The sequence below is a fragment of the Pocillopora verrucosa genome, chromosome 5, assembly GCF_036669915.1.
Source record: "Pocillopora verrucosa isolate sample1 chromosome 5, ASM3666991v2, whole genome shotgun sequence".
Taxonomy (NCBI): domain Eukaryota; kingdom Metazoa; phylum Cnidaria; class Anthozoa; order Scleractinia; family Pocilloporidae; genus Pocillopora; species Pocillopora verrucosa.
This window is the reverse complement of record NC_089316.1, coordinates 13,266,759-13,289,487: the sequence shown is the minus strand read 5'-3', so window position 1 is coordinate 13,289,487 and position 22,729 is coordinate 13,266,759. Positions and strand designations below refer to the sequence as shown.

The 22,729-nt window shown below is 37.9% G+C and overlaps 2 protein-coding genes across 3 annotated transcripts; one reads left to right on the top strand and one right to left on the bottom strand.

Moving 5' to 3' along the window:
• Nucleotides 1-521: 521 nt before the first annotated feature.
• On the bottom strand, nucleotides 522-15,014 carry LOC131784470 (adenosine deaminase-like). Of its 2 annotated transcripts, XM_059101281.2 has the most exons (10): nucleotides 11,387-14,515; nucleotides 9,832-9,893; nucleotides 9,207-9,335; nucleotides 7,647-7,894; nucleotides 6,876-7,003; nucleotides 5,647-5,718; nucleotides 4,015-4,116; nucleotides 3,859-3,926; nucleotides 2,892-3,021; nucleotides 522-1,301 (listed from the first exon to the last, which is right to left on the bottom strand). In XM_059101281.2, the coding sequence occupies exons 1-10, from the start codon at nucleotides 11,411-11,413 to the stop codon at nucleotides 1,212-1,214; spliced, it is 1,056 nt and encodes a 351-aa protein (XP_058957264.2). In that variant the 5' UTR covers nucleotides 11,414-14,515; the 3' UTR covers nucleotides 522-1,211. The 2 variants fall into 2 exon arrangements, 1 of the variants encoding a protein (XP_058957264.2); XR_010717501.1 differs by lacking the exons at nucleotides 522-1,301; nucleotides 2,892-3,021; nucleotides 3,859-3,926; ... (2 more) ...; nucleotides 6,876-7,003; nucleotides 7,647-7,894 and having other exon boundaries at nucleotides 9,262-9,335; nucleotides 11,379-15,014.
• Nucleotides 15,015-15,455: 441 nt separating this feature from the next.
• LOC131784471 (protein Mpv17) lies at nucleotides 15,456-18,004 on the top strand. The gene is made up of 2 exons (XM_059101283.2): nucleotides 15,456-15,685; nucleotides 17,302-18,004. Exons 1-2 carry the CDS (start codon nucleotides 15,604-15,606, stop codon nucleotides 17,778-17,780), a joined length of 561 nt encoding a protein of 186 aa, XP_058957266.2. The 5' UTR covers nucleotides 15,456-15,603; the 3' UTR covers nucleotides 17,781-18,004.
• Nucleotides 18,005-22,729: the final 4,725 nt, after the last annotated feature.

The following is a 22,729-nucleotide window of genomic DNA, read 5'->3' as shown; positions in this document are numbered from 1 at the left end:
CTTTGGGAGGAGAGAGGGATCGTGAGCATTAAGTATTTTGCTCAAGAACATAACACAATAACCAGGTCTGCACAGCTGACCGTAAGGCCACCAAAATAGTTAATATAAAATAGTAAAAGCTACAGCAGCTGGGAAATAAGTTGTAGTTTACCTTTCTGCATGAAAGTTTTTGAGTGGCTCGGTGCTTGAGATTGATTTTCACTTTCTTGAATATTTGCTCAGTATTACAAACTAGTAACCACTGGCTTTAATCTGCAAGAACCCCTGTCTCTCACAACTGAACCATTTCAACATCAACATCTGTTAGCAATGCAGTTTTCAAGTTGAATTCAACACTGTCTATTGCTTTCAGCATGGCTAGATACTGTTGAAATTGTTTGTCTGCTGGGCTTATAGCCAGCAGGTAGTTTTACATATGCTAACAAATTCGTGCTGGACTTTTTCTCCTTGATTGAGCTTTTTTTGTATGAAAACTCTATTGCAAAAACAAAATGATCTGGGGATTAAAGAAGGAAACATTCTTCAATTTAGAGGATAGAGATTTATTTCTTTTTAATATGAGCTCAAGTACTACATTTACAATAATAATATAAATAATGATAGTGAGAATTTCAAAACTAACAACAACTAAAACACTTTTTCTTACATGGTTTTTTTTGCTTAAGATTAAAATAAATTTCCGAGGTAAAACATTTTTATCTATAATTCGAGAGCATTTCAGAAATCAGCCAGCCTTTTGAATTTTGAAGTAAACAACCCATAACCCACCTAACCCTTTCTAGAAAAAAATATAAATATTAGGTTAATCTCTGCTAATAACATCTTCAAAAATTTTACATCAAATGCAAGGAAATGGATGGCACACTTCCCAATAAGACTAGGTCCTAACATATCCAACAATCTCAATTAGCAAGTTCTGCTCCAGACAAAATGAATGACAAAAAAAAGAGAGATTCACGTGCTTGGATTTCATGAGATAGACATGTTCAGAAACTGGAAAAATAGAAAACAGAAGAATTGGTTCTTAGTGCTTGTTTGGCCAAGAAGACTGGATATTAACCTCTTTTTGTGTATGTTTTTATGGACTGAGATGAAATGGGAAAAAAAAAATTTTGTCAACTTCTCATCTTGACCTCGTACTTGGACAATAACCCCACATATATTGTTATATCAACTATTGTAATCATTATTGATTTGTGTTAATTAAGGGATCAATATATTCCGTGGACTAATTTCAGTTGCTCAATAAGGTTGTGTTTCTCATTTTCTGGAAGAAATGCAGATCTTGCAGCATTAAATGTCTGAAAAAAAAATGATATCATGTATGCACCTCTTTGTTATATCAACACACTTCTTAGGAAGAAAAATAAGTTAAAAAACTAATGGCAAGTATGGCAAAACATGTTATGAGCAAGCTAGGGTGCATTTTACATGCATGTACATTCCACCCAGCAGGCTAGAATGCATTTTGCATACATGTTTATTCTGCCCAGCAAGCTAGCATGCATTTTGCATACATGTATAATCTGCCCAGCAGGCCAGGATGCATTTTGCATCAATAAATATTCCACCCAGCTAGCCAGGATGCATTTCACATACATGCATATTCTGCCCAGCAAGCCAGGATGCATTTTACATACATGTATATTCCACCCAGCTAACTAGGGTGCACTTTGCATACATGTATAATCTGCCCAGCAAGCCAGGATGCATTTTACATCAATGCATATTCCTCCCAGTAAGCCAGGATGCATTTTGCATACATGTATATTCTGCCCAGCAAGCCAGGATGCATTTTACATAGAACATGTATATTCCACCCAGCAGGCTAGGGAGCATTTTACATACATGTATATTTTGCCCAGCAAGCTAAGGTGCATTTTGCATACATGCATAATCTGCCCAGCAAACCAGAATGCATTTTGCATCGATGTATATTCTGCCCAGCAAGCTAGGGTGCATTTTGCATAAATGTATAATTTGCCCAGCAAGCCAGGATGCATTTTGCATCTATGTATATTCTGCCCAGCAAGCCAGGATGCATTTCACATACATATATATTCTGCCCAACAAGCCAGGATGCACTTTGTACATGTTTATTCCACCCAGCAACTCAGGGTCCTTTTTGCACATATGTATATTCTGCCCAACAAGCCAGGGTGCATTTTGCATACATTTATCTACTGCTTAACCAGCCAGGGTGCATTTTGCATAAATGTATATTCCACCCAGCAACTCAGGGGCCATTTTGTATACATGTCTATTCTGCCTAACAAGCCAGGGTGCATTTTGCACACATTTATACCCTGCCCAGCGAGCAAGGGTGCATTTCACATACATGTATCTCCCGCTCATTCTTGCCTGCCCATTTTTTTTCCACTGAACATGAGCTTGCCATAAGCTAATATTCATCACTGCTGGAATTTAAAATTATTTTTATTGTATGAAGCAACTGGACTGGACTGAGTGTCGTAAAACCAAAACCAAAGTAATCTAAATGGCCAATTAGAAGAAAGGAAGATACCTTTAAAAAGCCAATGAAACTCACTTACCTACTTACTTTAAAACAAAATAACTTGCGCAAAATGCGGGAAACATATATGACCTAGTTGTGATTGGTTTTAGTTTTTCATCTGATTGGTTGGCACGGGTTTCCTGGGCCAATCAGAGTGCAAGGTAAAGTGAAAGCAAAACCATTCCAGATTTCTTTCAACACTCAAAATTGCTCTGTTGTGTACTTGACCCAAGAACAAACATGTGCAGTGCAGGGTAGGGCTTCATTGCACCCAAACATCCTAATCTAAACTCCAGCGCTCTGTTTTGTAAAAGAGTAGCTTAACTATCATGCAGCTTTGCATTGCAAAAGCCAAGAAAGAGACAACATAACATACCGCTTGGGTTAATTCTGCAGGGGTCAGTCCAATTTTATTAAAAGCAACACCTTGTTCAAGGTCCACTCTTGTTTGGCAAACAAGTGGATCATCTGAGTTAATGGAAAAATTTACTCCATCCTCAACAAACCTTGAAACAAAGAACACTCAATATTAAAATAAAACTAAATTAGAAAACAAACACAGGATATTTGCTCAAAGCCACATTTGCAACAATCTTGTCCAGTGAAAGGGATCTTACTCCTTTTGGACAAAGAGTAAAAGTAGCAATAACAAAAAGATATCATTTCAAAACCGTTAAGTTAAACAAGCCTTTTAATACAACCTACATATTATTGGGTCCACTTTACATTGCTCTAATGGTAACAATTTAATAATCTTCTAATTACTAATTAAGGATAACAAGGAACACTTTCACACCGATAGGCATTAACTTTTTTACAACTAAGCAATTCTAATGAAGGATAAAGTTAAACTGACTAACTATACAGAACTTAAGAAGTGGTATCCTATAACTATAAGCTAAATTTTCAATGTCAGTGTCAACAAAGCTAATCTTGTTTGAAGGACAGCAGATAGCTTCTATGGTCACCCATCCCCTGCTGCATACATAAGTTTTTACTTGTAGAGATCTATCAAATATATAATAATGTAGAAAGTATATGCAGGTTACATATTTTTCTCCCAGCACTCAGAGGCTCACTATAAAATTTGCATAATTATATAATAATAATAATAATAATAACAATAATAATGATCATTATAATCATTATTATCATTATCATCATCATCATCATTATTACTATTATTATTATTATTATTATTATTATTATTCTAAATTAGCTGAGTTCACAATTAGCAAAAATTTTAACTCCCAACAAATGAAGCCAATTTATTTCTTGAACCAGCTCTCTTTACTTAACTGTTAATCTAGTTCAGAATTTGTTTTTAAGAAATTACTTCCTACCTTCTTAGTGGATGTGTTTTGAAACATGGCTTTACAGCACCAGTTAGTATACTTGATGTAGGACACACCTATCAGAGGGTATCAACAAAGAAAATTCTTGTCTTAAAGAACAATACTCACATTTTCAAAGCCTTTATTGCAATTTCTTTTTCTAACCTCTAGGTGAATTCTTTCGTTGACTGTTCTCCGATAGAGTTCAGCATCTTGTATAACATGATATCCATGGCCTATTCTTTCAGCATGAAGGATGTCTAATGCCTCAACAAAAACAAAATGTAAAATGAATGCTAGTGATTGATTGATCACCACACAAATTCTCAATACTTCCCATGCAAGGGAATTAGGAGTGGCAAAGGGGTGCCTGCATGATGGTCACCCCTTGCTATTAGCCTGCAAGCAGGCCTTCATCACTAGGGTTACAGGAAACATGTTTCTCTGCCTGTGAGAAGATTGGAGACAAGGTTTTCCTGGGGTCTGGCACTAATACTGACCCCTTTGCAGGCCTCTAACCATCTACAAATGGTTGCATATTCTGCCTTCTTATAGAAAGAATGAAACCAAAAGCCCACTCTCCTGCATTTTTCAATGTCTTTGACTCCACTTTGAATCACATTGCATTATGGTTGTGACTAAAAGTGGGACGGGGACATGGGGACTGGGACATGGGGACTGGGACATGGGGACTGGGACATGGGACTCGGGGATGAGGGACTCAGGAAAGTGGGACTCGGGGACAGAATAGTTTCAATGCAGGGGGTCTTGAAACTGTTAAAAACATCGTGGGCAGCTATGGAGGACTTTCCTGGTAAGTAACTGTGTTTTCTTCTAGATCCTTTAACATCTGTACCTTATCCTTGCTAAAAAAGAATAAGGAAGAAAATACAGTTACTTACCAGGAAAGTCCTCCATGGTTGCTTATTATGATGTTTAAAACCCCCTGCATTGAAACTATTCTGTACCCAGAGTTCTCATGGTCAGACAGGCAAGCAAACATATCTGGCCAAACCATGGATGCTGGAAATCATCAGCTACTACTGACAAGCTCTCCAGCACATTACACCTTTCTCAAGACCACTGAAAATTATACTTTACAAATTCAGTGCAATTCAATTCATTCAGTTTGTTTCTCAAAAGTCTAGAGGTTTGCAATTCCTAAAGCTGTTTTTGTCATGTTTTTATTTCAAAATGGATTTATGCTATAACTAATTAAAACTAACATCTGTTAATTAAAATGGTTTTGAATTTCAAACAATAAAAATATCAGAAACTGAAACGAAGGCCTGCACTGTTATTCTCCTTAGAGTAACAGTTTAGAATATGGCTTTAAGCCTGTTAAGCTATTATAACTTTCAAGAAACTCTCCCATTGGTCTCTGTCTGACGTTCTATGCCACTGGAATGCTGGCAGAAAAAGAATGTTGCTGTAGCAACTCTTATGATGTAAGCTCTTAAAATGAATAGGGTAATGATTTCACTTCAAACCAACAAATCACGTGCCTGCTTGTAATTGTGCCCTTCATTGACATATTGATTCTGAAGTTCACATAGGCTTCCTAGCTTTGCTTTTGAGTGATGAAGACTATTTTTTTAAGATATGTTAACATTATAAGGCAAGGGAGACGTATTTACATGAAAATAAGGGAAGAACTTTGATGCTCACCATTTAAGAAAGGTGGTCAACAATAAATGGTTTTCTTTATATTCTACAATGAATCTGGAAATAGCTCTTGGATGGATAACATAGTGACATACTTCTGGTTTAAAATACTTTCATTCTAATAATACTTACTATTTTCACATTGGCAGCTGGACCTGCTTCTCCAGCATGGACTGTTCTATGTATATTGAGCCTTTTAGCTTCCTGCATAAAAAAAAGATTTCTTTCATAAATGGCAAACCTACTATGTCAGTAAGACATTTACAGGGTAGACCAACCATGCCATCAACCAGAAAAATGGAAATAGGTCAATAGTGAGGGATTGTGAATATGGAATGTTAAGGACACTAGCCAGAAAGCTCATTTTTATTTAATTGATTATTGATTAGTTTAATTATTTCTGTTATCTTAGGTAAGAACATAGTTACAATATTTATCTGTTTGTTTCTGTTTCTATTTGTTTTTGTAATTGGACCTTTCAGTGTCACCACATGCATGTAAAAGCAAGTTTAGTGTCCCTATAATCAGTTCTTTGCAAGTTTTTGATTAGTATTCATGAACTTGTTACATTTCAATCTTGATCTGTAAAATAGCCCTAAACACTCATTGAATGTGTCTTGGGGCGACACTGCCTGAAATCTTCTGAATTAGATTTTTGGTTGCCACAAGTGCTACATGGAATCATGTCCCTCTAAATTATTACAGTCCACACTACACAGAAGTTATTATACATTATGTTATTTCACAAATATTTTGCTTTTTTAACCCCATATCTTAAAATCTAAATTATTATATTGCTGGCAGTGCTCTTGGGCAATATCAATCAAATCCTGTGTTCTGATTGGCTACTCAAGTAAGCAAGATTGGCCCATTTTGCCTGTTTGGGATTGTCCCCTTTGATCACATACAATAAAAAAATTTACTTGGAGCAGACATACAAAGTTTATAATTTTTGGACAATATCAGCCATAGAGTTGCAAAAAGCAGCAGGAGACAGTCAGCAAACAAAGAAAACAAAAATGACTCCCGTGGGTTTACTTTGCTAAAAACACAGTTGGCTTTCTTTCAGGTCTCTTGAAATAAACATGTCTTGATTCTTACTAAATGACAGATCTCTTTTGCCATATAATAAATCCTTCATTTACCAAGCTTGTTGGGTCAAGAATTGGCTGGACATCAGCCTTGTTCTTCTTTTGCATTTTTAGTAACCTCCATTTCATCTCGGTCCATAAAAACAGAAAAAAAGAACTTGGCTACTATATCCAGCCACCTTTACCTCATGGCCAATAACGCATCTATATATATATTCTGGATATATCGTGATAACCATAGCCACAGACAGATGAAAAGCACAACGAGACCTTATATGCAATCACATGTCCTTCCATAGCTTGTCCTTCCCAAACCGGCTCATCACCAGCAATATCAATTCCTACCACTCCCTCATTTGCAAATTCTTGGCAGAGGGACACAACCTCCATTGAACAATCTTAAAACAAACACAAATTTAATTACACACATGCATAATTAATTAGCATTAAAGAACACATCCACTTTTCTAAGGCAATGACTGAATGTCTGTTGATGTTTAGATTTCATACAACTTGATAAACTTGTTTATTAAAAAATGCCAAGTTCTTGATTTCATAATGATACAAGAAGTTGATTTCTACCAATGTTTTCATTTGATCTTCTCAAAAAGTAATCTTAGTTTTTATGATACTTCAATGTGTTTGTAAATTTGTCTAAATCTGTTCTCGCTTAGCAATAAGATAACAGTTCATTAAAATTCGAGTAACACATTGTTAAATAAAATTTAATTCATTTCAACCCTTATTAATAATCAACATGTTCAGGAGGTGGGGAAGGCTGGCAGCAAACCCAGAGAAAAATTGGAAGGTATTCCCACAAACCTTACATTGGGTTATCACAAACGAGAATTGCCACATGGAGGGTGAAGTGGGAAAAAGCTTAGAAGAAAAGTTCTAGCAAACTGCAAGGTGATTCCTGCAGATCAAGGGCTTTTTAGCTTCCTCTCGTTGAAGTTGAAGGCCACACGTCACTATCAATGATAAATTTCTGTGTTAATTAACCAGCTGAATAAAATCTTTTAAATGTCATCTATACATTACCAGGGAGGTGACGCATACAACAGAGAATAGAGCGTGCAATCACATCAAAATCTTCAGCTCCTTTTTTCAATCCTCTATTCACTGCTTCCACTATAGCTTTTGGGGACACTCTTTCCTGGTCTGGAAAGGCTGAGTTTTCTGTACAAAGGGCATGAGGACTGTAACGAACTTCAAAGTACAGGACACCACATGCTGCCTGGTCTTCACAAAATTCATATGCTATTCTCTCCATTGCTTCAGTATCATTTCTAATTTTAAAAAGAAAAGTCAGGAAAACAATCGTTAACTTTCATTAGCGAGAGTAAGTACATCATTGTGCTACTTTCAACCACTTCAAAACTCTTTAAAATTATAATCAAAGCTGAACTCAGTCAGTTAACCCTTCAACTTCCACGAGTGACCAAGACAGAATTTCTCCGTACAAAATCAACACAATATCAAGCCGGAGAGTGATGAGAATTGAGAAAAAATATCAATCAGGGGTTATAAGTAGATCCAATACCAGACTCTCCAGACCAACCTCATAAGAATTCTATGGCAGACAGTGAGGAGAATTATTAATGAGATCTTGAGAGTGAAAGGGTTAACTGATGTGATTACCTAATCAGTGCTGTCCTCACTTTAATCATAACCATTACAAATTCCTCAAATATTATTGGTGCATTCACAGCTTCATTTTTTACCAATCATTCTGTACAGTTGTGATGGGACAGTGTAATTGAACAGTTGGCTGTAATTGCACCCCTGTAATCGGAAGTTGAAGCAGCCAATCATACTCAAGTCCACTCAGCTAATCTGCCAATCACAAAAATGATCAAAATAACCATAGCAACAACTACTAATCCAAAGAAAAACTGGGGAATTTCCAAAATGGAGGAATTCTTAACTGAAGACATAGTCTCCACTGGAGATATTTGTTCTAGGTGTATTTGTTTGTTCAGAAATTGAAATGGTTATGATTAATTGGTAACAGGACTTCTTGTCATCCAATTCCATCTGTGATCATATGAGTGATTAACAAATCAGATTCCTGCTTTGCAGTTATCTGATTTTGTTAATCACTCATATGATTACAGACCCAACTGGACTACACTTGGTCTTATTACTGTTATAAATAGAATGCAGTCATTGATTTCATAGTAGTCTAGTATAAGCATTTAAAGCATGACATGCAAAACCCATATCATGGAGAGGACAGGCAAGTCTTGCCAACAAGAATTGGTTCCACCAGAGAGCACTTGTTTGTGGCTATACATGGAATATGAACTTGAGAAACTGGCATGAGCAGTTTGGAAATTGTACTTTGTGGTGACTACATTCTGAGTTGTGTAATTCATGAGTTTTTTGGGTAAGATTACTGAAGATGCACCTGAGACACTTAAAGTTCTCAACATTTTCTAGGGGTGGGGGAAGGGCAAAACATGCCTCCAAACTTCCCTTATGAATGGGACCTTCAGCCATACATCCAGTGGCTGGTTTAACAATTGGTGGGGGTGTGTACAAATGATCAAAGTTTAAAGTTAAGTTCTGGTAATGGTGGGTTGAGTTTGTGGTACTCACCGAATAAGAGGGTAAAAAATTTTGAAACATTCCAAAAAACCTGCCAAAGTTGATGGTTTATTTAGACTAATGGACACATAGTCCTTTAAACAACTCTCATCAAAAGAAGGTAGCTGATATTGCTTCTTCCTGTAATTACAACCAAATAAGTAAAATATTCATTTGTGGATCTAATACTTTCCCATTTATCTTTTCACTCCTAACTGTGAATTGCCACAAATAAATCTAGCCATGTCTTGTGAAAAGCAAACCTTCAAATACCCTATGACATCAGGCCTCCCCTCCCCCCATCAGCAAAAATTTCATATCTTTTTTTTTCAAAGGGTTACGCCAAACTTAGCAGCATGTTTTCTGCCTTCAGAATTGTATTTTCTGATATTGTGTTTATCACTTCCGTAGTAATATTGACAAAATACTAGGCAACCATTTTTAAATTGAGTGCTTCAGTTACAACCACCTTGTGCTAAGTGATTATAGCAAGATATTATGCAATCTTTTACCAATCAAAGCACACGCATATCTATAATCATCAGAGCAATTATATTATTCTGTAAATAGCCAGTCCCCTAGCAGGCAAACTGTGCCCAAGCAAGGACCTCTGCAAGGGTGACCATAAGTGCATTACTTTGCCAAATCGATTATGGTCTGTATCCTAATGGCTCCATCAAGATGAACATGCAGCTCTACCTGAAAAAAAAAAAAAGAAAAAGAAAAAAAAGAAAAAAAAAAGAATAAACAGATGTCTTTTATTATATGATTGCAGCACTCATTGGGCCGGCTGTTTCGTCCTGACTGGCTAGGCTAATATTATTAGACATATAGTAAAATTCAAAAGGATTGCATAAAAATCCATGGGAAATCATTTTGATTCAAGTTACTGCAAGGCTTGGGGTATAGAAATTTGATCAAGTCATTGGGAGTTGAATGTACTCCAGAAGTAAAAGCATGTGACAAGTTTGCCATTAAATTTAAATGGGACTCCCAAAGTTTCTAACAATGCAATCACTTGCTGATCTTTACATATTAGGTCATTAAACAAACTAAACTTGCCATTCAGAATGCAGCTCTCCTCCCATACATTTTAAAGTAGCTAGATTTAGTGTAAGGAAAATGCATTATTTAACAAATAGATTCCAAGTTGCCGTGTGTCTGTTCAGTAATAGATCACAGATGACATCAAAATGTGGTAAGCTACCACATTTTGATGTTATTTGTGATCTATTACTGAACAGATGCATGGCAACTTGGAATCTACTTGTTTTATATAATAAAGAATTAAAATATATAGAAAAAAGATTTAATGATGACATCATCTATATGTCTGTCCTCCAATAGATTATAAGTGAGAACCAATAAGAATGCGTGCATAACTGAGCTTATTATATAATTTTGTATAGAGTAACATGATACACGAAACAACACCTCCAGTCCCTCCCAACTTTCTCTGGACGAGGCCCAAATATGGACACAAATATGGCTTCCGACTCTGATTTATTTTGCCAAACTTCCAGAAAATTTCATTGTAATAACGACTTACTTAAAAACTATGCTTGAGCATCAGGAGAGTGCTGAGTCTTAGAGATGTTTCTGAATTTAACCTTGACTTGAAATACAAATATTAACGTAGTATCATCGATCGCATTGGATTAAATTTCAATGACTCAAGATCTTGGACTTAGCAACGTGGAGTTTGAAGAACGAGAGTAAACATAACGATTGACTCAAAGAAAATTCTAACTTTCACTGATATGCGCTCTGAAGTTGATTCAAAACGAAGAGATCGGATTGAAAAGAGGCAAGGATTTAGGAAACAGAGATACCCGTCACAACACGTGTTAGCGGGTTTATACGTATCCTTAGACCGGCTACGCGTGTAAATCACTTCACATTTGCATTGAGTAAACTTATGTAAAAGGTAATCTTACACCGTGAAATCAAAGATATGAGACCCCTTTAATGATATGAGACCCCTGCAATGCTTTAAAAAAGCATACGGTTTAAGGTTTGTATAAACATTTAAGACGATAGGTTCACGTTACAGCTACGACAGGCTACGACAGACATGCTGTGAAACGTTACAACAGCACTACGAGATATATTTGGTTACTACGCAGAAATCGGCCGACGTGGCTAGTTATTTTGAAGTCAAACCTAAAATAACTTCACTCTCACCAACTTACTCTCGACTTTGGTTGTTTAAGTGCCATATCTGTTCAACTTTCCGGTCTTTCACTTCACCGTCTTTTCACTTTCTTCTGCGTGACGAGTTGGATGACTGCGTGACTTTTGCACAACTCTTGTTCTTTAGGAAAACTTAGTAGGGGTAGGCTCAACGCTCCTTGCCAAGTGAGGGAGGGGTAGGAAAGGAGTTGCACCTATGGAGGTAGGCTGCAAGAAACTGAACTACAACATGTAGATCAAAAGGTGAATAAGCTAACCTAATAAAGATGAAATATATTTTGAGCTCGGAAAGTTGGTTTAGTCTGTCTTGTTACGAAGGAAAAATTTTGGGTCCCCATGAATCCTCAAGAGACCTTCCGATGTCAGGGGTTAGTTTCAGCGACTGGAAAGACGTCGAGCAAAAAAAGAATATTGTATTTTATGTCAAGCGTCCCTTTGCCACACATCAACTTAAGCAAAACTTAGGTGGACAGCGTTGAGTTCCAGATGCAAACTGGAATAATTTGCTGTCGTTTCCGTTCACGAACCAAGCAAATCTTGGTCTGATTTCACGTGGTTGCACATGCTTGTGCAGAGGACAGCTCAGTAAGGAATATTCAAAGTTTTAAACGCACGTGCTGGGCTATTGTTCAGCTTCCCATAAGATCTTTTTTTGTTTTACCCTGACCTCGCCGCTGTCGCTGTCGTGGTTTGCAAGGGACTCATGCCCTACATAGTGCTTGGATAAGCAAAGGCAGAGTGTAAGTTGATCTTTGTCTCATATTCGTGGCAAGACGAAAAACAATTTCCTCTTTAATTCCACTCTGAGGTCAAAATTAAGCCTCTCTCTGTTCTATTAATTCACATGCTGCTCATGGATACATACAATATTTTCGATGTCTTGAATTCGTCACAGAACGTAAAAAATTAACAATTTTTTTTTACAGTAAGTTCATTTACCTTAAATATATAGGATCAATATGAGTATCTGGGCAACTGCCCACCTACCCCTCCCCTAACCCAACATTAACCCTAAGTTGTTATCAATTGACTGTTGTTGAGTCAGGGGAGGGGTAGGTGGGCAGTTGCCCAGATACTATACATATATATATATATATTCTTAATTTGGCTATATTTCATCATATGATTCTCTTCTAAGTATCAGTTGAGCAGTTCTGCTGGTTTCTTCATTCAATTGTTAAATGGCTTTTATGATCTATATTAAATTGAATTTTTTTTACTGATGCTAGGTGGCTTACAGCCTGTAGCACTTGTAGACTATTTACATTGGAATATAAAAAGCAAAAATTAAAATTGATCAATTGATTTTTGTGGTCAAAGAAGCATTAGATTATTACTTCCTTAACACAATAAGGTGACTTTCTCAAGAAAGCATTATATTTAAAAACTCAGCTAACAATTTTTCTCCGAAGCATTCTTATATTAAACTATATAATTAGATATTATATATTATTTACCCACGATGAAATAATATAATGAAAACAATTCCCTCGCGCAGTCTTTTTTAGCAGTGTAATGCGAGTTTAGGAGTTTTAAAAATTGACTGAGATGAAGTTTCAGAACCTGCGTATCATGTCATGCATGTATTCCACTCTCCTCTTTTGGCTCTGTTTGGTCTTGTAGAGAAACAGCAATATTCGCCATCGTATTCCAGTCTATGTAACTCATAGAAGGAGAGGTTACAACATGAGGAATGAATTTTTGGATCCGATCTATCAAAGGATGTGCGATATCCGTACCTTCGATCAGCCCAAATTTTTTCTTTTGGTAATATAAGGGTGTTCCTCGTAACAACATCAGAGGAAAAGCGACCAGCGAGCCATCGGTCGTCTCTTGAAGCTTCAGTATAGTCTGCTGGAAACTCTCTACGGTTTGCAGGGGCAAGCCAAAGATGAGGCTGACTTCATGCTTAATTCTACGTTGATTAACAAGTGCCAGTTTGCGTAAAACTTTCTCGGCTAACTTATATGTGTTAGCATTGCGCACTCGCTCTATATGCAGCAGCTCTTCGGGGTCGAGTGTTTGCACACCAAACTCCAAAACTACTTCAGCTCCTGTAGTTTTGCTCAGGGACTCTACCTGATCTAAAAACGCCTCCGTGATTCTTTCAGGCCTGCACTGAAGGCTGATTTTTCCGGAAAATCTGGCACGTTCTAGAAAGTCAAGTACCATATTTCCGTTCAGCGTGTTAAAAGTGGGATCTAGCACAGCAAGATCGTGGACATTATTGTCGACGAACCATTCGATTTCCGATTGAATCCGATCCCTTTGCGAGTGCTGGATTTTAGTCCAGCTCTTATTTGCTGGCGAAGAAGGTGATGGATCTCTGTGCTGGCAAAATGAGCAGCTGTAAGGACAACCACGGGTCGTTTCCCAACGCATGAAGTGCTGAGGTTCTAATGTTCCGTCGAGGAAAGGCGACGAAAGGTCGGATAATTTGGTAGACGTATGAAAGCCCTTGTCTGGAGTGTTTGCTAAGTGGACCCCTAGGATATTATCCTTCCCTTCCGCCAGTTCTAACACAGCCTGTTCTGCATACCCTCGTATGAATACATCTCCCTCCGGATAGTATTTTTCTAGCTCTCCTTTCTCGACGTAAGACACCTGAGGACCTGCAATAACAATCCGACCTGGGTAGTCATAATATTTCAGTTCGCGAAGAATCGTCTTGAGGAAAGGCTCATTCCAAACAAAGCCTCCAAACATGAGATCATATTTCGAATCATTGTACTGGCTCCAAATCGTGTCAAGGATATTCCTTGCTAACGGGTAAACCTGCACTTCTTGAGCGATATTGTACGAGTGAGCATTGTACTCGATTTTGTTATGGCTCAAATGGCTGATAATACTCGCCACACCAAGCGACAATCGGGGATCCTTAGGCCGAATATGATCGAGGCTTATCAGTATTGGAATTCTAGATCGTAGCATTTTGCTTTGCTTTCAAGCAGCAGTTATATTTAATGGGCTCCTGGTTCAAGGCATTCCTTGAAAAGAACTTCGATTTTAACCAAACCCATTTTGTTTTCCTATGGCGTAATTTAATTATATTTCTCAGAAAAAGCGGAAGTTTCGCGCGCGCGCACTCCTGGAGCGCCACAGGCTAACCAACATCATCGAAAGGCTGTGTGTAGAAGCGTTACGTCCAAGGCTGGTGAAATGAAAGGAACCCCGAGCAATAACTTGCTTCAACAGAGAAAAAGAAATATTTTTTTGCCCGCTTTGGACCGTTCGATATATTCCCGCAAAACTTACACTATTACACTATAATAATAATAATGATAATAATAATAATAATTATGATAATAATAATAATAATAATAATAATAATAATAATAATAATAAACCCGACAGCTTGAATGCTGCAGGGGTTTAAAACAAAGAACCAGTTACTAGCGTCTACCGCCGCCTTGTAAGACCTGACGACCACAGTTAGCCTTTTGGCTATTTAGCCTACTCTCTTTAAATAAAGAATTGGCTATGCATGTACTACTAAGACCTCTTACTTTCGTCCGTTTAGCCCGTAACAGGCTCCCTTCACTGATCACCGCCTCTTATGACATCATCGACAGTGTCATAGGGAAAAGATAAATAAAACTCCTGGGAATGGATGTAAAAACCGACCTTATTCCTTCCTCGTTTTATTGTCTCCTTACCAACGAAACTGTTAACTGTTCGAAGCTGAAATTTTTATAATTACTGCACACATGATGTGCACGAGCTCAACCTTGTGAGGGTTATCAATTTCAATTTCGGGAGACTTTTTGCTTTCGGACATTAGCGACGAGGTGCGGCCTCCCCTCCCCTACATGGGGGTAGCCAGTGTTCACCTGGGAATAGTCATTTGTGCAACTTTCGCTGTGGGGTAAAAGTCATTCGCAACTTTATTTCTTGTTCGAAAGTTATTTATCGTAGCGATAATTCCGTTGAAATCTCTGATATGAATTTCCGAACCCAACATTCTGGAAATCATTTGGTCCGAGTTCAAAGTTTCGTTTAAAATTTTTATGTTTCTATGGTAGCGGTGATGCTGGTTTATATTGAATATTGTACGGCGAAATGCAAATTTGACTCAGGCCACAATATATTCAAGGTTCACTGCTGCCGGTAATAACGTCATTCATATTTCACAATACAAGCAACTTGATAAATAGTTAGGAAAGCATCATGGCTGGGCTGTGAAACGTTAGTGTAACAACAAGGATTCAGTGGTGCCATGAGATTACCTCTTCGTGCTTGGAGATGGTACATGCGATGTTTAGAGATTCATCCGTGGAAAACTCAGCTCATCTCGACAGGTAGACTTTGACCCTTGAATCATTAATCGTTCCTAACAAGCTAATTTTTGAGGTAAATTTAAAAATTTGTGGGCAAGATTTATAATTTTTCAGCGGCTTGGTCATAAAAACCGCAAATTACTTCTCGGGTCTACGTTCCCAACCAGTGTTCTGCACTCTAACTGGGATTACGGTCTATCGAACGCAAGGTAATTAAATATTTGTCTTGACATCACAATAATTCGAAGAGTCGCATGTGTTTTTCAAACCACAGGCACTTATTTTTCTAATTTCTCATACATTTACTGCCACTCCACTTTAGGTTTCTCAAAATCTTTTCAGGTAAGTCAGATTTATATTCTGCAGGAATTTCTAGTTTGCGTTGAAATTCGTTGTGGTATAGGAAGTCATCGCAAAATCAAACTCGTTCAGATTGAAACCGCGGCTCCTCGTGATCTAATTCGGTCAAAATTTGCTCTCACAGTCCTCTTTGCGAAGTACATACGAAATACATTATTTTCAATACAAAATAATCTTTTAAAGACGAGCGAAAACTTTTTCAAGGATCAGTTCCGAATCCTTGCAAGATATTTCAAATGCCGTCGACCACTCAGCTAGAGAACTTCTGGTTTTTATGACATTACGAGCTCTAAGAATCACTTCAGTCCTGATCAATCGTTTTTAGAAATGTTAAATGGCCTCTTCGTAAAGCAGAATGGATTGGCCACCGAAAAATCAAGTGTATCTTTCAAAGTCTCGGAACTGTCTTACATAAAATCAGTGAACGCTGCTTACGGTAGCGAAGTAGAGAACGGTGAAAGAGTAAGAATTATCAGGAAACTAAAATTAGTGTTCGTTTTTGCAACTTTCTTTTGTTTCAAAGACTTTCTCTAAAGCAGCATTGACGGTAAACTTTACATATGACTCTTAAGTGTACATTAAAATCGCCGAAAATGAGTATGTGGTTCTTTACTTCGTGGCGTCAGCCTAGTCTCGAGCACAGAAATCTGTCACCTTCATTTGTTTTTGTCCCAGGGTCCTCGGTTGGTACTTTATATATGAGGACATAAATTATAGCCTAGTGTGGCCTAATCGTTTCTTGTTCCGTGCTTCCCTCGTTTTCCCACTTTCCTTGGCTTGCGTATTTTATTTGCCAGGATTTATTTTACTCACAGGTCTAACTTTTTCTGCCTGAAGTATTTGACCCGTCAGACTTCACTGACGTGGCTTACTTGATTTTACACAACTGCCCGTCCAGGGAAGGGAGTAGGTGGATCTCACTGTCTTTAGTTGTGGCTCTGTGAGGCCGGAGACCATTTTTTGCAGCTTCGTTCATTACAAGAACTCAGAAAATTATAACGCTGAATAGTTTTCTGATAATTTCTGTATATTTTAAAAAATCTGATGTTAACATTTCACATTACGTTATTCTACATTACTTACACACATACATTACACATACATGCTTGCCCGCTCACAATTGCCCATGATCCCCTATGCAGAAGAAGTGGTGGATTTAGTCTCGAAAAAATATCCAGAAGGTGAATCAGGTGGAAGGAGAAAAAATAAAGGGTGACACAAAAGAGGCTGCTGACAAAAATAACATGGTGTTCTTATTTAGCTTGTTTTATTTTCAGGAGCACTTCTCGGAGCTGGAGACTTCATTGCACAACAATACGTTGAGAAAGTCCCATTGCGAGAGCATGATTTGGTTCGTACAGCCCGAATGGCGGCTGTCGGAACTGTTGTGATTGGCCCCATATTCCACGTATGGTACGCACAACTGGATAAAAGATTTGCTCGCAAAAGCCCTGGAAATGCCATCCGGAAAATGACAGTAGATCAAAGCATCCTGGCGCCAGTGTTTCTTGTTTTATTTTACGGTGCTGTCGGAGTCGTTGAACGTCGCACCATCAAAGAGATTAGTGACAAAATCTACGAGGAATTTTATCCCAATATGGTTGTGAACTACCAAATCTGGCCAGCTGTTCAGTTCTGTAATTTTTATTTTTTTCCAGCCCATCTGCGAGTGCTGGTTGTGAATGTTGTATCACTGTTTTGGAATACATATCTAGCATGGACTTCGCACAAGGAGTTGGAACATTCCAAGCAGTAGTGTTGTCTGTCCAAGAAATTTTTGTAGGGGTTAGTGGGGGGGGGTGGGGAGGGAGGGTATCACTATCACTGTTTTGGAATACATATCTGGCATGGACTTCACATGAGGAGTTGGAACGTTCCAAGCAATAATATTCTCTGTCTGTTTCGATAAAGACTAGACGAAGATGTCGAGAATCATATATATTTTGTTTTGGAACGAAAACGTTGTATTGACAATTGAGATCAGTTGTCAGTTGTGTAGTGATTGTTGTTATACTGTTTTAGTGGTCTCTGTGGAACTGCAATTTAAGTGATCTCTTTTAAGGTTTGAATCGATCAAAGTTTCATCTTTCTGGAACAGGAATGGACTCATTTAGGGGCTTTTACTAAATTTTCTTCGAATATGCTATATTCTGCAATTCAAAATCCCCCTTCGATCAATTTCTAACCTGCCCCACCGATTTATTCTGAGTCGTATCACAGTCTCTCATTGGATGTTTTTCATGCCACAATTACTTCTGTTTCGGGTTGTTAGGGAAGTTTCTCTACTATGGAGAAGTAAGCTGATTGAGGGAGTATTCTCAATTTCAATGATTTGATTTGTCGACTACGAGACGTCAAATCATCACAGGGGCATCTTCGCCTTCAATATTTTCATTTATGGCAAAGGTGCGGTGCAGCTAATTCATGAATCTTTCCTTATCACGTATTTAAATAGTGACAGTACCTATTTATTTATTACTGTGGCTCGCAATCTTTTAAATAGATCGACGGCGTGGTTTTATGAAATTTTAATGTCATGTACTAACAAGAAATCCAGAAACACATCCAGACAACATAGCGGTAACTCAACATGCTTTTTATTTTTAACCTATGCGTGCGCATGAAATCAATTAATATATACAGTAAATGCACAGGCAGACCATAACATCTAGTTTGTACGTAATTTAGAGCTCATTCCGTAAACTGTATCATGTCGCGGCTTTTACGTCAACTATAAAATTGCAGGTATCATAATTTTAAAACGACTCGATTTATTGTATTAAAATTCACTCAGCAGCGAAGCTATATCGCAAAAAAGAAAATCCCAAAGTTTTGGAAAAATTGATCGAAGAAATTACGAGACCTTTCCGAAAAACTCTTTAGCCGGATTTCCCCATAACATTAGCATAACGACAACGATTGTTGTGCCACAACCACTGTTTCAAACTTGAATCATTTGTGTGTTTTGATAGAAACCAATCGTTTTTTATGCCAGTAAACCGATGTACATGAAGATGGTAAATTTTTAATTGAAGGAAGATGTTATTTAGTAAATGACGCAGGCCTACTCGAAGAAAAAAGAAACTTCGAGAGCTGCTAATAGGACTCGAACTTACGACCCTCCGATTAGTGTTTTGGATGCTCTGCCACTGAGCCTTACGAGACTTAAGCTAGGTCGCTCCCTTGGGGATAAAGTTCCTGTATTCGGGAAGGACTAGAATATCAATATGTGATAATAATGCGCATGAGTGACGTGTGAATGAACATGATAAATATTAAGGCAGTTATTGAAGTGAAAGAAGATGTTATTCTGTGAATGAAACAGACAGACACAAAAAAAACTCTAGGTACTCCTTTCATGATATGAACCCTGAGCTACACCAGACTGATGACAAGAATTATTGTTTATCGAGGTCCTTTCTGACAAACTTCCTGGACACTTCAAGGATAGAAATGTCGATATGTGATGCATATGCGTGACAGTGATGATGTAAACTGAATGAAGATGGAAAATGTTTACATCTGGTTATTTAAGTGAAGTGAGATGGTATTTAGTAAGTGAAACAAGCTTCATCGCAGAAAGAAGAAACTCGGAGTGCTCCTAATAGAACACGAACAGATTTGTATTTCACTCTACCACTGAGCTATAGATAACTCGTTGCCAGTAACGCCATTTAACTAGTTTCATCGTGGAAAAGTTCATGGATACCACGAGAGTAGGAATCTCCACATTTGATACCTTTGCGCAACAGTTATGATCTAAATATAGACCGGCGATAAATTTAAAGTCTCTTGATTTCAGTGAGGTGTAACGTTGTTCAGTGAATGAAACTGGCCGTGACTCGGAGAAAAATGAAACTCCGAATGCTCCTAATAGCACTTAAACCTGCAACCTTCCGATTAGTACTTCGAACCCTTAACCGCTATGTTTAAGGGCAAACGTGGCAAACTGAGCTCTTTCCATGGTGAAAAAGTATATGGAAACTGCCAGGATATATAGGAATGTCCATATGCGATGCTGATGTGCAACAGTTATGATGTAAATGAAGATGGTAAATTTAAGCTGCGTGATTTAAGTGAAGTAAAATGTCATTCGGAGAATGACACAGGCTTTGACGGAGAAAAAAGAAGCCCCGATGGCTCCCAATAGGACTCGAATCTACGACCTTCCGATTTGGACGCTCTACCACTGAGCTTCGAGTTCCTGCATCAGTGTGAGGATAGGAAGGTCTATATGTAATGCTCATATGCATGAAAGCCTGAAATGCTATTAAGCTCGTGGCCAGCTTAGCCGTTGCCATGGCGACAAAGTTCCCTGATACCGAGAGGATAGGAATGTCGATATGTGATGTTCATGCGCAATAGTGATAATGTAAATGAAGATGGTAAATTTTTGAGCGTGGGGATTTAGGTGAACGAAGATGCTGTTCTGTGAATAACATAAGCATAACCGAAGAGAGAAGAAAGTTCGAGTGGTTCTTGTAGGACTTAACCTACGACCTTCCGATCAGTACTTCGGAAACCTTTACCGCTGAGCTTCAGAAGACTAAATGATTGTAAAGATGTGAAAATCATATATGTGAACCGCGATAGAGAAATGAGTGTTGAAGCGATCTTCTCAATTATGAGCACAACTTAAGAAGTTGTTTCTCATATCTACCAGTCAAAGACAGGTAGATATGGGAAGCTGGGTCACGTTCCAACGATTAGGAAAAATGCATGGTCAGGTTGCATTTTATTCAGATTAAATCTAAACAAGCACATAACATTTATTCACTGTTTAGAGAAACAACAACAGTAACAACAACTATCTAAACTAATCCGAGAAAAGGAACAAAGCTCCACACTTTTTTTTATCTTAACAGAGAACTTCATGTTTGCGCCCCGTTCCTTCACAAGAATGCGCGCTCAATCAAGAGGAAAGAAAAACGATTTCTCTAGTGATAAAGTTTACCAACCTTTGGTAGTTACTTTAGGCGAACTTTCATGTAAACGTCATATTCTTTTTTTTTATTTTGACTATCACATTTAATCAATTTGTACTATGCAAAATTTGTCCGTGTTTTTTCTCGTTTTCGGTCCCGGCCTTAAACCCAGAGTGGTGCAACGAACGATCATTAGGAATATGACAATATTAATCTGCGTTCTTTTGAGTACTTATGATAGGAAGATATGACATACAGTTTTAATCATCTGCATTAGTAAAATCTTGATAGGTTTAGAGATGTTTTCTTTTGAAATATCTCGCATTCACCGACCACGCCTGAAAAACACTGCTCTTCCCATCCAGATACAAACACGCGTTAAGTGTCAATCCGAGAGAAATTCAACAGACTTTGGTTACGTTATTTCATTGCATCAGTTAAATCGTTTTAGTTTAATGCCAATCTAGTTCTACAAGATTCTGTTTTACAGATCTGTCTGTACTTCAGAGGCCTTTCCCTTCCAGTCCCATACTGGAGCGCACGGCCATCGTGTGTATCATAAGCATATAATTTCTCCTTACCATATCACCCCTGAATCAAACATTAACGTCACAAGAATAAAGGAAATAATCACCAGCTGGAGGAGTTCTTGATTTTTAAACAAATTCTCCTTGTCAGCACCTCAGAAAATGTGCAAAGAACAGTATGGAGAATATGCATACTGATCTTAGGGTGTAAAAGGTTAACAAGTCTTGTTCTTAAGTTAATGACCACCCCGGCAACAAACACAGACTGTCCTCAACCGCTGTGGGTGTGTGCACTTCTCTGCTGTTACAGAAACTTCATTAACGTTTAAACCTGGCCTAGAAGTAGGCCTCACACCTATTTTCTTCTCAGGCTTCCGATGATATCTTAGATTTTGAATAATAGGAGATCGAGAAAAAATGAATTTGAGACAACATATCTTCGGTATCAATGACTGTATAATTTTAAGGGGAGGTTGCTGGATGAATTCACTCTGTTTCAAAACGAACTACAAAAAAAGAGCGTTCAATCCCGCAATTCCGACTAAAATTTTTTCTCAATCCCGTAATCTCGCCGGTTATTCTGGCCAATCCCGATCCCGATCATACAATTTGTCTAAGTCTATTTCCTAAACTTGGGAGGGCCTTTTCGGTAGGTGATGATTTTCTCTCCAGCATTGATCCTTTGAAGTCTATGGTCAACGTAAGGTGTAAGTTTATCTCTTTTCATCAAATTGATGATATCGTTTACTTTAGAAGTTTTCAAAGTTTTGCACGAATAACGTAAGCCAGTCACGGTAATGACTTCCTTCCGTTAAACTTCGATCACGGACAAACGTATTAATAAAGACAGGTCGGTATCAAAGAAACGAATAGCAATGTCAACAAGTGCATAAAACACGAAAGATGACCGCAATCTCATAGTTTCATAACAAGGGAGATAAAGAAAACTTAATTGAACACAATTCTGCTTGTAGCGAAGCACAAGCGAAACAAATTTTCGACGACAACTATGAGTTTCGCAAATGAAGACACACTGTGATCGTTTTGTTTAACGTAGTCAAGGTAACCAAGTACTTAGCGTAAACTGAAATATGAAAATTATAAGGAAGAAGGTGAGCTAAATTCTAAAAAGGATAAAGGAGAACCGCTTGAAAACGAACTCTAACAAAAACTAATATCCAAGTGGGAAAAACGTGTAGCGTTCTAACGAAGCGTGAAAAACGTAAGCCACGTGTTAGAGGGTTGCGAAAACG